General features: G+C 38.4%; 2 protein-coding genes across 7 annotated transcripts in view; both read right to left on the reverse strand.

Moving 5' to 3' along the window:
- LOC146470854 (fibroblast growth factor receptor 4-like) overlaps positions 1 to 15,463 on the reverse strand; it is a 154,105-nt gene that overhangs the window by 116,968 nt on the left and 21,674 nt on the right. The window contains exon 1 of one of the 6 annotated variants that reach the window (XM_085121538.1): positions 334 to 418. The exons of the other annotated variants lie outside the window; for them this stretch is intronic. Coding sequence (XP_084977664.1) covers positions 334 to 400 — 67 coding nt within the window. The 5' untranslated portion in view covers positions 401 to 418. Of the gene's footprint in view, positions 1 to 333; positions 419 to 15,463 lie in introns of those variants that run through there. 6 annotated transcript variants of the gene reach the window in all.
- LOC146470856 (tyrosine kinase receptor Cad96Ca-like) lies at positions 4,636 to 12,922 on the reverse strand. The gene is made up of 10 exons (XM_085121571.1): positions 12,524 to 12,922; positions 11,022 to 11,340; positions 10,665 to 10,775; positions 9,577 to 9,767; positions 8,247 to 8,369; positions 7,631 to 7,701; positions 7,155 to 7,195; positions 6,388 to 6,484; positions 6,098 to 6,197; positions 4,636 to 5,806 (listed from the first exon to the last, which is right to left on the reverse strand). Exons 2-10 carry the CDS (start codon positions 11,272 to 11,274, stop codon positions 5,741 to 5,743), a joined length of 1,053 nt encoding a protein of 350 aa, XP_084977697.1. The 5' UTR covers positions 11,275 to 11,340; positions 12,524 to 12,922; the 3' UTR covers positions 4,636 to 5,740.

Here is a 15,463-nt window from a genome sequence, read left to right on the forward strand (position 1 = left end):
TCCTATCGAGTTCGACCCGTGTGAGAGTATGCATACCCTGTATTCTGCAAATTAAATGAACCTTCTAAACAATTCCTATCTAGAGAAGCGAACCCCGACTCCTTGTCTAACCCGAATTCTCTTCGGTTTCTTTTAGTGTAATCAAGTAAATGCCTGACTTATGAAATGATATCTTTTAAGTAATGAAATGTGCGAAGTGTAAGGTCTACGGGTTAGTTCATCTAGCGTAACCTGATTATTCCTTCTTTGAAGAGAAGTCCACACTGCTTTTAGTATCATTTTCTCGATTGGCATAATGCATGTCCATCACTAGGTTTCAATTACGAGTCTTACCTGCCTTGTGAACAAAACTTAAATACCCAAGAACGACGTTGACCGCGTAGATGGTACGTTTTAGCATGATGATAAGATTAGCGGCTTAACGATGCATTTGAATTTTGAAGGCAATTTGCATTTGAACAACGGGCTACAAAATTTGACCTAGCCATGTGAAGGTCAGGAAAGTGTCGTCACGCTGCATAAGCGTTTCGAACAATGAAAACAAAAATATTAGTTGGAGCAAATCACCCACCTTCCACACGTCCACACTAGTGTGTTTTCTGGAATCTCCATTTTTATCTCTTCGCAAAAATGAAGAGACCGGCCTGAACCTTTGTCTTTTTGAAAAATTCATAATCATCTATAAAAAAAAAAGAGCTGTGTAGCCTGAACAAGTGAAACGAGCTAGCGAGCTCGTGCCCCCACAAAAAACGATATGCACTACAGAACTTTAGAGTAACGCAACTAAGACACGATGCATCTGTTACCTAGATACTCTACTGAATGTAACGCATCTCCATAGTAACCTCCCATATTTTACTGCCAGCCTGGTATTTGAATGGTCAGTAGTTAAAAAATAGCCTGATGAGTGCGGTCCGATAACTTCGGACCATACGAAACAGTATATTGTCGCAATAAACGATGAAAACTCCTGCGATTCAATATATGTTGCCCGCACACAACAGATATCCTGCGATATACGTAGTTTTAGTGTGTCGGGGAGAAAAATGGCAGAGCGGTTCAAAACGTAACGGCCTCGCAAGAACACCAAACTATCAATAACGCTGTTTTATACTGAACACTAAGAAGGCAACCAAGTTTGCTGTTAAGAATTTTAATCGTGTAAAAGCGTTCACTGCTTACCTTTCGGTTTATGAACTGGAAAATTACAGTTCAGCAAAAACGTTTGATATATTTTTCGCCATCTTTATGGTTTGGCCCATATTCTAGCAAAGGCTCAGAAATTGCAAACAGTACATGTATGTTCTTAGATTGGTTCTCCCAACCGTTAAACAGAGATCTCGACTCGTCTTGAAGAAAACTACCTGAGAAAATCCGAGCTCGCACAGAAGTATCTCGAGAAATTTTAGCTTTCTGGCAGACAAAAAGACGGAGTACAAAGCAATTATTCTCAGAAGCATCAGAGCCGCTTGAAAAACCGTTAGTTTCATAAAAGATCCAGAGTTCTTGCAAGTAACAAGGCACTAGATGCGTTTGTCAAAACACTGAGGAAAGATAGTGAAATTGCTTCCGTAGTAAACAAAGAAACACTCACCCAAGAAATCGTTGAAAAGCGTTTCCAGTCTGTTCAGCTGGGCCCGGCTGAACAAATCCTTCGCAGCTTAAAAATATTGTTTGGTTTTAGCTTATGCAAAACATGCTCAATCTTGCGGAATATCGCCTGATTTTAGTCAACTCGGCCTACGGCGTCGTCGGCTAAGTATCAGGCGATATTCCGCGCGATTTCGCAGGATAATTGTTAAAGGGACACACTCACCTTTGTGACCGCGCTGACCTGGACGCTAGTTTTTGTAAATTTTGAAAAGCGTCCACCTCAACCCAAAATCAAAAGTACGCCCGGCATCTAAATCCGCTTCAATCTTCCCAGTGTTTTATTGGATTTTCAATCTTTTACTGGAAACCTGTTTCTGAGTATGCTTTTGCTCATCCTATGATATTATTTTATCATATTTGGTTAAAAACAGTATGGATCGCGTCTCCAACTGAACATGAAAAGAAGAGGTGGGAAACGTAAAAGGCGCCGGGCGGAAGAAATCGCCTGCGTTGACTAAAATAACGAGAGAAATCAATCAACAACAGAGGAGAACAAATCACCATTATATATGTTTGGAAAATTACATTTACTCAACCTGGCGAAAGGTTCGTGCGGTGGGAATCTTTGTAAACGATTCGAACTACGCGTCATGGCTGCTTGGTTTGGAGCTCAGACGAAGAAAAGCTTCGGTGCACAGTCGATTATCTCCTCGACAAGGAAAACCTCCAGTAGAACCTTGTTTTCTACGGGTCGAGCAAGCGTTCTTGCAACAACATGGGTTTGGTTCCTAATTTTGATAACGGAGAAGTTGTAGAAACGAAATTATAAAAGCAAAAAATATGATTGACAGCAGAAATAAAGCTTACCGGTAGTTTCGCTACAAAGTCGTTTCGCTACACTGCAGCTCAGTCGATTCGCTACGTTTTAAAATTGACATATTCTCTAATATTTGAACTCAATTTGCTTCTCATGCAAACACTGCGAAACGTAGAAACAGCTAAGATAATTTTTCACACGACCGGATACCGAAATAAACGATTAAATGATTCTTCGACTTCAGAGGTATTCGTTGACGTTTGACTTTCCCTGGACAAGTTCATCAGTAAATTCTCCATGGTATCAAGAAAATGAGTGTTCTAAAATGACATTAGGTCTATAATCACTATAATAATTTTGACTGGCAAATACTTCGACTCGACAAGGTTTGTTTACATTTTTGAAAGGATGCGCTTCTTAGCGCGAGACTTGTGATGAAGTGTGAAATGCAAATCAGCTAAAAAATGGTATCTAATGCGCATATGCACCAGGTGACTGTGTCCCTTTAAATAGACCGTCCAGAGATATCGCGCAGGAGATTAACAGGCAGATATGTCGATTTTTATGTCGAAAATTGCATAACAAGATGCCTTCACTGGCATTTACGCGTGCTGTGCCTGATTTATTTCCATTGTACGCTTCGCAGACTTTTAAAGCTATCCCTTTTCGCAATTGAAGTATTGCGCTACGGTACTCGAGATCATAACGGGAAACGTCATGAAGTGGATCTCCAGTAACGTTTAGGCATCAGTTGGACAAAGTCAGCGGCCCAGGTAATGTTTTAAGCATAAGCTTGACCTTTCCTTTCCGCATTGCGAAACACAATCTGGCCAGTCAATACCAAATTTCTTCGCCCCGAGCTGTCCATTTTCCATCATTTAAACTGTCGAGTACTTCTGAATTTGATACATGTTAATTTAAACGAGTTAATAATTGACAGATGCACATTTGTGACTACGATGAAGAAAACAAGTACTCTCGTTTAGCCGCATGAGTTGATCGGTTGTGTCACTGTTTGTCAAATCACTAATGTTGTGCAAATTCCATTGAATTGACTTTCGTGACTCATAGCTTGCTTGACTTCGTAATAACTTTGATAAACATTGGCATACTTTGACAGCTTCGAGGTCACTCTCCAAATGGAAATCACTTTCCAAATGGAATTTATTAATCCCCCGTGAGCTTAGGGGATCGACAGGGACTTTTGTCTTCTCACCTAGCGTCGATTCGATTCGACATTAAGATTTACGCCTCAGTGAGTGGAAGGCGGTGCCAATCGGTCTTAATTGTATCGATGTGCATTTGTTGAGAATCTATTGTTTCACCTTCGAAGAATACCATTTTGTCACTTCTTCCGACACTAGCTTCAAATGATAGAGAATACAACGAGAATGCGTTCAAAGCACTAAACCTGAAAACCAGCCATGCAATGGCGACCCACAGAAATCAGTAAGCCGTGTGCTGCGCATGTGATTCCCTCGAAATACTTTCCGTCTTGTGACTCGCTAATAGACCGAGCTTTCGTTTCCTAGCGAGTGACAAGTGATTGGCTATTATTCCACTTCCGGTTACACCGGAGTAAGTGATTAATTTACATACGGAATGCCCCCATTACTCGCGGAATGCTAAAGCAAATCCATGAGTAAAAAAGGAACGCCACCGAAATTTTGACATGGTCTGCCCTGAGGGCATGCCGCGTAAAAATTGTTTATTTGATTCCAATGTGATGTTATTTTTAAAAAAACTAAAGACTTATGGGGCGGAACTGATAAATCCAGAGACGGGATACCCATAATAAGAATATTCAGTGTAAAGGAACAAGATATTATTTAAGAACCGCTTAGAAGTTAGAAAGGTAGACATTTTTATTTCGTGTTCACATACTAATTACTAAGTTCATTCTCAACAAACATTAGCGAAGATTGTATGCACATTTGTGATTGATCTTTGTACGATTTTTACCATACTGGACATGCTTCAGTGAGTTTACCATCTGTGCTCGAGGTATTTAGAAATAACAAAATTATACCCTTTTGCAGTTACCCTTCTTTTAAGTTAGAAGCGGAGATCCTTGTTAGCTTTTTTCAATCAAAAGAGAGCGTACCAAATGCTGATAACAACTAACTAATCACATGCCATCTTTTGACCATGCGCCAGTCGTGTTTTGGATTGGGTCGAAGCTTTTAGAAATTATTAGAATAAGAAAACAACTTCTTACACCAACATTTTCCAATTTAAGGTCCTTCTGAAACAGATTTTATTTCATTGACACCTAAACTAAGCAGTACTCTAGTCAATAACAAATATCGACCTACAGAAATTTACTTTTAGTCTGTCGCAAAGTGAGGGTGATTTCTCAACAAAAGTCAACAAACGTCTTAAAATATCAATGTTACAGAGACTGAACGCAGTATACTGAATATAACATTTGTTACTAAAATACATTGTGGATAGCTTAGTCAGCCCGAATTTCGTTTATCTAAAGTATTTAATACTAGTAAACATCTTTTTTTGGCAAGGAAATTAAGTACGCTTCACAGTCTTGCTCTCATAACTTTGTCTTTTCACCAAATCCCTTGTTGTATCAGATTTAGCTGTGTTACATCCAGCTACAATCCTGGCGAAAACGTTCGGGACACTTGGACTTTTTTTTACTTTAAGACGTGAAAGAGTGGATGGCACAAAAAAGGTGACGGCAAATTGGATTTTTGTGACCAGCATGGCAAGTGATTCCTAACGCATTTTGCCGACAGGCCTGCACACAGGCTTTCCTCCTTTTTTTCCCCTCGTAATTGTCACGCTCGTCCTGGTTCTTTTTTCCGCCGCCACGTTTCGTAATTTGCCCAGCGAATTGCGTTAATTACAGATTGTTTTCCAATATACTTCTGCAAACTCCTCTTTGAGCTAGTAATGAGAATTTCTGTGCAAACGGGTTCTGCCTGAAGTTTTGACCTTGAGCACTTTCAGGTATGAAATCCTGAGTGTATAATAATTAAGGCTAAGTTGAGCAGACCATTATTTGTAGTTAAAGTACTGACCAAATACCGATATACTCCAGTAACATTAACAGATTAGCTATCGACAACTTTACGCCACTTTTATGCATAAAAATCCGGGCCACGGTTGTTCAAAGAGCGGATAACTCTATCCAGTGGATATATCGCTATCCAGCGGACAAAACTGTACTCCAACCAATACATTTTATCCGCTAGATAGCGATATATCCGCTGTTCGAACAACTGGGGCCAGATTTTTAACAATCGTGTCAACATTTTCTTAATGACGTTTTACTGTAGTAGCTACGGCTTAACTATTGTCAGGGAATGCTTCCTAAAACATCAAATCCTCGACATTCTCGTAGAGTTTCTTGTCATAGTCCTTCATGTTGATGAGTCTCTGTGAGCGGTAAGGGAACACAAGTTATACATCAAGTTTTCTGAGTAAGTGGACAACATTAACTAATGTGATAGGAGGAAAAACACGTGTGTATAAATTTAAACAAGACTGTTATGTATACGAACGTACGTAACACACTGCATACTGCAGAATGTTTGTCACGGCAAATACATCTGTTCTGAATGTTTTCAGAATAATTGCTCCCTCTCTGTTTATTAAAATTTTGTTTGTTTGTTTGTTTGTTTGTTTGTTTGTTTGTTTGTTTGTTTGTTTAGGTTTGTGGGACATTACCTTGTGCTGGTTTTCCATTCGTTTTAACTCGCGTCCAAGGCCTTCAAAAGTTGGGCGATCATCGGCGTCTTCTTGCCAGCAATTTAACATGACCTGGTACCTGGACATTAAAAATAATAAAATAAAAGCGGAAGAAGCAGCAACAATATTTAGAATCAGCAGATTGCATACAGAGAAAACAAATTTAAAAAAAACAACAAGAAAACAAACAAGAAGTAAAAAGAGTTTTGTTCCCTCCGCTGTTGAAAACAAAGTGAGGAATTCGGAGTACCACTCAGTTTTAAACTTACAGAGTGTCATCTAAGTGATTCGGTTTTGGCATACGGTAGCCCTGCACCAGCAATTCGGCCAACTTCCGGGCATCTGTTCGTGGATAAGGTGATCCACCTAAATGTACATATAACAACAATTTACAAATTTAGTCGAGTTGTTTTAAATTAAATAACATTCTTTTTCTTTCTTGAAGTTGTGGCACAAGTTATTATTGAGGAATTCGTTTGCAAGAGTTTATTACATCTGATATTTCACAAATACTCTACTCCGGCTTGCTATTTATCTAGTTATAAACAGCTTGAAATGATATAAATTTGCAAGGCATGAATTTTGGTTAGAAGAGACGTTCAGGCAGGCGATTTTTATCGCCAAATTATTCTTTATCACTGATGATATTTGTCCCTGAAACAGTTAAAAAGCTGGAAAGCAAGTAAACTATATTCAGTTTGAAATGTAACTAATTCGTTTGGGAAAGTGGTCCTCTGAGGTTGAAATGTACGAGAACCTTTTATGAAAGCTTAGCGGGTTAACCCTTTTGCCTAAAATTGCCAAAGCTTTTATCCGTAAAATTAGGGTTACCCTTAAAACCAATGTGATTTCTGGCTAATCCATAAAACCTTTTTTGTTGTTGACCCTTCTACCCAAAATATTTTCCAAGTCATCTTTTAACCCTAAAAGCTTAAAATTGTTTCACTAATAACTTAGTTATGAATGCGATGGAACTCAAAATACTTGAAATACTGAGAACAAAAGGTTATCACATTAAAGAGCACCTCAGACTTACCTATGGTGAAGATCTCGTAAAGTACAACTCCGAAACTCCAGCTATGTTAAAAAAAGATTGTTGTGAGCACAGTATATCGACATAGAACTTCAAGTCAGAGACAACGTTTTATCCATTGACATAGAAAAAAATATTGTTCTTAGATGAAAGCAATAATAAACTAAGAGATGGAAGAGATGGACCACAAATTGGCTTAAATTTCAACCCTATATTAATGAAATAAGGACTATCAGAAAATAATACTGAAAAGGAAGAGATGCTACGTTTGTATACTTCTGCCATGATGGTGTACCACTTTCCCAAATGAATGTGCTGGCTTAGAATATATAGTAAAAAACAGCATAAAGCACATTTTCTCCTTACATTGTTAGTCTTTTCAACCAGATTTAAAAAAAAAATCTTAAAAGTAACACTTTCATTAATTAATTCCTGTTTATTTGCCCAACCATATTTAATTATTCTTGAGTCCTACTTACACATCACTCTTTGTAGTATAGCGTCGGTACATGAGTGCTTCATAAGCAGTCCATTTCACCGGGATTCGCCCCTAAATTAAAATAGGTATATCAAAAAAGAAACCGTAAAAGGAAACGTTAAAGTAAGTGATAGATAACGCATCAATAACGTCTTGCCTTAATTTTTATCGGTCTTTTCACAGGATAGAAATATAATGTGCTTCCTTGGACTGGTATATACCTCTCTCCTTAAGAATGAGAATATATTGAAGAGAAAAGCCAGAAATATTTGTTCCTAAATTGCGAAGTCTGGTTGAATGCATCATTTGTTACTACTGCTCCTGCTGGTAGGTTTAATGATTTATTTATTAATAACCAAAAGAATATGTTATAGTATACCAAATTACTACAGTGTTTTATGGTTTGTAATTATTGCAACATTGCGTTCTGATCTACTGCAGTTATTTTTGTTGTTGTTGTTGTTCGAGTCCTTCTTTAAACATTTGACCGTTTACTCGCAGTCCAAAAGAAAAAGAAACTCGTCCTTTAGCACATTTTACAGACCTGGGACCTCCAAAGCGTAATGTCCCGTTGTATAAGAGATCATAAATTATCATGAAGTAAAAGCAGCACAAACCTTTGTTTTTCTTTCGTAAACATTTTGCTGTTGCACATCCCTTGCCATTCCAAAGTCGGTCACTTTACACGTTTCTCCTTCCCCAACCAACACATTACGAGCAGCAAGATCTCGGTGGATGATCTAAAGAAGTTAATTACCTTATTTTAGTCTAGAAAAGAGCTTCCTTGACCTGATGGTAAGTCGCAAATTATTTAAAACGCTATATTTTGAAATTGGGAATGACGTCACAAGGTCTCAAATCCGCCATCTTGAAATCTGTCATCTTGTTTATGTTGAAGAATTATCTACGTTAAACCATCTTTAGTAACATTCAATGAAATAATTAGATACGGGCTATTTCTGACACCAGGAAACAAAACCCGATTTGACGAGATAAGACAAACACGAAAAAAATGTTTTTTCAAGGTTCAAGGGCTTATTACAAGAAAAATTACAAAAAAATATAAATCTTAAATAAACAAGCAAAGGGAAATAAATAAATAAATAAAATGGTTATATACGCACGGGATGCGAGGTCCTATGCGAGGCACACAAAAGCAACCGCAAAGGCAATAAAAAGAGCTCATTGAACAAGAGTTCGGTTCATCAACCTGCCCCTAGCTGTGTGAGGTTGTGGAAAACTTACATAGCCTGGGCCCAGTTGTTTAAAGCCTGATTAAACTAATCCAGGGTAAACTTGAAGTTTGCTTCCATTTTAATTAATAATCAATAAAATTCTTTTTGTTCTTTGAATTAGACCTTTCTTTACCATTAGCTTAAAATGAGCTGTTTAATTAAAAACACTTTTAACGAGCCAAATGAAAACCTTGGTTAGCTTTTAATCGGGTACGGTATTCGCGTTAATCGGCTTTCGAACAACCGGGCCCTGGTGATTAAGTTTGATGATATACTTATTCGAAGTCCTTTAGGCACTTTGGGTCTCCTATGATTAAAAGATGCAGAGCTACCCCATGGTTCACTTCGGCGGATATCTGTTAGGGAGGCCATAATCACACTCAGAAGAAAATCTTACATTTCCTTCGGCAAATTAAAGTGTGAGATTCGAAATTAGGTAAAACTGGTGAACTAATTCCTTTTATTTTCGCATGGGCAACTCATATCTCTTTTGAAAAGGGGAACCAAAGGTTAGCTACCATTTTCGTAAAGCAAGCGACAACTCATAAATGCGGGAAATAAGATTCCCCTTCATAAAATTTTGTTCAACTTTCATTTTTCAGCTTAAGCATCCAAACAGACCAACTGCATTAGCTTACATGAATATGCCTTGGAAAGGCCACAAAATGACTTTGGAAGACTGAAAGATGGTCTTTTTGGTAAACCAACTTACATTTCTTGAAGACAAATAACTCATCCCATCAGCTACTTGCCAGGAGAACTTCATTAACTGCAACGATGTAAGATTTGTTTGCGGCTTAACATCCGGGTCTTTGTAGTAGGTATCATTTAATCCACGGCTCTTTCTCAGGTAACCCAGGAGATCGCCATATGGGACATGTTCAATGATAACAAGTATAGGATCTAAGACATTAAGTATATCATAGAAATAAAAATCGAACTTATACGCAAAAATATGTCCACAATTGCATTTAGCAAGCCATAAAAACGCTATGGACGAATTCGTTTGGAGCTATTAGTACTTATTATGAATATTTCTGTTTAGGAATATGTGAACCAAAAGATTTCCAGGAGAACGGAAATCCTGAAAATAGCATACTCTTGATGGAGGTGCACACTTGACAGCCGAAATATCTAAGCAATCGCAACTTTCAGAAAACAGGAGAGTTAATTTCTTGAACAAATAAAATTGTTTTGAGGAAGTGAGGAAGACTCTTAGCAGGGTGCGTACGATTTTCCCGCGAACCTTTTCTAAAAGAACGCTTGTTTTGCCTATTCTGAGAAACCGTATTCTGTTCATTCTAGTTGAACTGCTCACAGTATCAGATTAAACATAATAATTTTCCGTTCAATATTCCGTTCATTTCAAAAACAGAATATGTCTCAAAAGGACGCCATTGCAATACTGAGTACAACTAGCATTCCTTTTCGGAATTATGGTTCCAAAAGAAAGTCTCCTGTACTCTAACCGTCGTTGGAAGTCAGAACGCATCGTTGAAAAAGCAAAACTAATCATGATCATTATAGGGCCAAAATAGAAACTCGTGCAGCTCGAGTTGATACCCAAACGTCTAGGCGACGCTTTCAGATAATAGAAGGTGTACCTCTTAAAGATATTAGAATTTCTGTTGTTGTCATGGACAAGTGATTTTATGTTTTGCCCTTGTGTACGGGTGAGCCCAATAGTCTTTTCTTGAAAAAACACAGTCACTGCACTAAGCGGTGGTGGTTGGTTGAGGGGGTGTGCATGACGTTTTTATACCTAACAAACAAACATTTAAAATGACTTATCATTGTTACCTGATTCAGTGACGCATCCCAATAGTTTGATGACGTGAGCATGAGGTTTAAGGGTCTTCATCACTTCAAGTTCTGATAGCAAGTCCTTCTTGTCTGCCTCTCGAGCTTTAGCTACAAGTTTCAACACAAATTTGTGACATAAATTATCAAAGATTATCGAAACAATGTCACGTCTACGTCCATTCTAGGTTGAATGATATCTTCCACTTTTCTTTTTTAAAATTACCTTAATTTTATTTTCAAGAAAAGCCATTAAAAACTCTAAATCAAAATCTACCTATATAACGGTATTTGCAGCCTATGCCAATACGTTCTAGCGAGATATAAATGATTTGCTGTTACAGTGTAATATATTACCTTTTAGCATTTTTACAGCCACTGTTACAGTTCCTTCCCTTCCTGGCAGCTCTGAAGCCTTTCCTTGAGCGACTTTCCCAAACGCACCTTGTCCAATCACCTTTTCAATGACTATGGTTTCCCTTGAAACTTCCCAAGATCGAGTGGCTGGATGCAGCGGTGTATATTCATTTATCTCCAAGTAAGGCGATGTCTCGGTTGCCCTCGCTCCTTCTGGTCTTCCTTGGGAATCTGTAACTTCCCTCAATTCCATGTAATGTCTAGGGCCAGGAACGTTAGCGTTGTCGGCATTGTTTCTTTCAGTTTCAATGCCCACGTTCTGCGATTTGGATGGAGGTAGTGCGTCAATGAAGCTGGTTTGAATTTTGAAAGGGTGCCACCAGTGATAACTTCATCATCCTCGTCGAAGTTTAACAATCAACGAACGTTCAAATACGAGGTTGTCGCTGACATTTACTATTAAATCAATGTGCTAACTTTACCCACCCGACCGTCCAGCACCTGAACGGGCATTCTATTTACGCCCACTTCAAAATGGAAGATACTTGTCGTGACAGACTGGTAACTAACAAAATAACACTCTGGTTATCCTACTGGCACTCCGGTTAGCCTAAATTGCTTTCCGGTTAGCCTACTAGCAATCCGGTTAGCCTAAATTGCTTTCCAGTTAGCCTACTAGCAATCCGGTTAGCCTAAATAGCTATTTGGGCAGCTTAATTTTGCTCATGTAGCTTGTGGTTAGCCTTTATATTTGGGGTTACGATATCTAGCCATAAAATTGCAGTAGTCCAGTGGTACGTTCTCGATTGAGAATCCGACGACCCGGGTCGACTTATCTTTGGGTGTTTTTCCTTTTTCCTAACTTAAAAAATGTAGAAAAGCGTAGCAAAGTGTGTGATTCATAGCATCCGCCATCTTGAATTGAAGTGGGCGTAAAAAGTGCCCTGAACGGGACTCTTCTGATTCCCACGCGGAATTTTCTAGAATCAGTTAACAGACACTAAAATGAAGTCCAGATACAAGACATTCTAAAGGGAAGGGCAGAGGCACCAACCAATACAAGGATTAATTAGAGTCACGAAACTGACAACAGAATACGAAGGTGTCAAATTCAATAACTGTACAAAAAAAAAAAAAGAAAAGAGCCCGTTGAAAACACAAAAAATGTTGTCTTTACGGATTAGCCTTTCGCTCACATGTATCCCATGAAAAAGATCACCGGAAACGCAACTTCAAAAAACTGCTTTAAAGAATGGAAAGTTTTCAACACTCCGTTTTCGCGTTCTTAATGGACACCTGAAAACGGAACTATTCAAAATGACGTCACGAAGGAGATATATTAACGGCCATCATGTTCGAAAAGTTTCATGTTCGGTAAGCGTTTTCATCGGATACCGGTTTACGAAGGCAGGCAAAAACGGGAAAAATCTTTTGAGGCCTAGGTTTATCATTGACACGATACTTTTAGGTACAAAGAAGAATGGTAAATTTCATAAGCTTACAAAGTGAGACTCTTGAATCTCGTCAGGCTTTTGCTCTTGTCTAAGAGGAAAACATAATCAATTCACCAGGTACTCATTTTCCTTCACACTACTCAACATTTCAGCCAAGTCACTCGCTTGTACAAACTATTTTAATTACAAATTCAAAGAGAGGCCGCATATTACTTTCTGTGATCTCTCTTTTCTCAATCCAAGATCTTTAACATTAGAAGAGCAGACCGTTTCTAAAGAAATACCCCTCGTCTTATTTAGCCAAGCTTTAAGGAGAAAGAAATAGTTTCATTTACTTAAGGGTTTATGTCCAATATTGCAAGGATTAATTTGCAACTCAAGCCAAACCTCGAAACGACTTTACCTCATAACACAAATTAAAGGAGAGATGACTGAAGTCGAAAAGAACGCGAAGATTCTAAACAAATATTCAAGATTTGTGACCAAAGGAAGTAATAACCAAGAGACCAACTATGATCACTTACCGATCATTTCCTTGAACTGAGAAGTAAAACAAATAAAAATCATTTACAACATATCTGAGTTCATCTACACATTCAATTTCTAACGCAATAGTTTAGCTTGACATATTAAATGCATAAATTAAGATCATCCGAGTGAGCGTAGTCCTGAAAAGGACTGTTTGAGCTGGCATTGACTGACGTTTCGTCATCATGAGAGTCAATTGTGAACCGTCACTAGATAGTATAAATGTCTCTGGTTGTTGCCTTGAGTGTTCAACGAAGTCGAGATGTTATTGGTCGTTTGTTAGTTAAGCCGTAATGTTATTGGCTGTGAAGACTGCAAAATGTGATTGGTGCGTTTCGATCCACCTATTGACAGCCAAAAGTCCGTTGGTCTATTCTTAGTAAAATTGTCTATTATTGGTCTGTTTTGTTGAAAAACTAGTATTTAAATAATAAGTACAGATGAATGTTTTTGGCCCTTTAAACTTACGTCGCCGCTGCTTTATAATGAAGTAAACTACAGACGAAATGAACATCAATGCCAAGACTGCAATGACTGGGCCATAGATAATGTCTTTGTTGAGCATTCCTGGTTCTGAGGGAGCGGCTGTTGAGAAATCTCCATTTGGAAGAAAAATTGGAAAAGAAACACTTATTTATCGTCTTGGTTGTGTGTCACCAGTGAGAGAAAATATTGAAAACATGGACTAGCTACAAGTAGAGTTATGCGATGGGCAGTGCATGGTGTCAGGAAACAGACTTATCTGTGTTTATGAGATGTGCAATGACGAACTACATCGATGAGACCAAAAGGCATACAGATCAAATTCGCTAAACTGGGGGAGGTGTCACAGAGTTTTGGTATCATTTCAAACAAAATCCACAACTTTTTTATCTTTTAGCAGAAACCTAAAAATATTGACCCAGCTTTGCTATAGATTACCATCCTAGCGTACTAAAATTATCCTGATTGTCTCTGGCCATAGATGGAGTGGGTCTGAATGGATTGTAACTTAAAAACGTTCGGTTAAATTGTTTTCAAGTTCTCGCCTTTTTGTCTTCAAAATGTGCTAGGACAGATCATAAGTTGTTCATTTCAAGAATTTAGTTTACTTCTTTCCCTCGGTGTTCTAAGACTGTTTTGCAAGTACAGGTAAGCTATAGTAATTAGTACAACATGTGGTACGCATAACCTTGCCTACTACTACTTGAATTGCGCATTGTCAACTCATTTTACCTTTGGTACTCCTCGGTAATTTAAACACTGCACGCTCTTACCCAAAAGGAAAACAAACATGGTATCACTGTCATTTCCGCACATGTTGCTTGCATCACACCGGTACTCCCCAAGCTTACTGACATCAAAATCAGTTATAACCCATGTCTTATTGTGATGTGTGAGGCCAGTGCTGACTTGAGTCCAAATGACAGTGGGTGCTGGCAGTCCAGAAACTTTACAGAACAAAGTGAAACTGTCACCTTTTTCGATTAATTTATTATTCAAAGGCTCAACTGATGCAGGAGCTAACGAGAAAAGAAGAAACAAAATCTTAGTAGTGTGAACATAATTAAGTTTGAAAGTACACAACCGTGCCACGGAAGACAGCTCGTCGTTGAGATTTTGCAACTTGGCCTCCTTCGTACATCCCCGTCAGTTATATAGCCTCCCCCTCCTCCCCCCAGTGTACAGTTTACGAGATTCCCTGCAAATGTGGCGAATGAATTTATTGAAGAAACGGGAGTAGTAGGTTATGAGTGGAATTAGCCGGGTTAGTGTCGAGGTAAGGTCGAGGTCAGGTCGAGGTGTCGAGGTAAATCATTGATATGCATAAGCGTCGAGTCCATGACGTCACCTATTGTTATAACCTAGGGAAAAAAATGCGTTCCTCCATACTAATAAGCATCGCTCTAGTACAATGCAAACAATACACTTGCCTGGGCTTGCCCGCTCTATTCCTACCCTGATTGGATCTTAAGATTTATATTGTCTGTTTTGAATAAAAAGCGGGTAGATTTCGAAAGCGTCATTCCTTCATTCAACTTAAACTCGCTGGGAAAACTTTTTCCGATTTTTAAAACGTTAGTACCGTTGAAAATGGCTTTTTTCACAAACTTTGTTGATCTTCAAGCTGCCTTGAGCGCTTGTTTAACTGTCCGCGACTGGGAGGTGTTGTTTGAAGCCCCGTTTGCTGGGAAAATTTATCTCCGATATTTCAGGTTATTCGTGACGATTATCGATCATTACCGTCAAAAAACAAAACACACACACACATATATACACAAAGTGGCGCTGAAAACTCTATATTTCAAGTTTGTTTGACTATTACAAGACCGTTTTCTCCTATCTATCTCGAGGAAATAAAAAACTATTAAAGTCACGCACCGTTAGTCAGTTAATTATGCGGATCCACGAGTCTTAAGTTGCATACAAATTAGTTCAGTTCTGCTGGAAAAACCCAAGGGAGTATCTTGACGCATTAGT

Source organism: Pavona decussata, unplaced genomic scaffold (assembly GCF_977016875.1).
Source record: "Pavona decussata unplaced genomic scaffold, jaPavDecu1.1 SCAFFOLD_110, whole genome shotgun sequence".
NCBI lineage: Eukaryota > Metazoa > Cnidaria > Anthozoa > Scleractinia > Agariciidae > Pavona > Pavona decussata.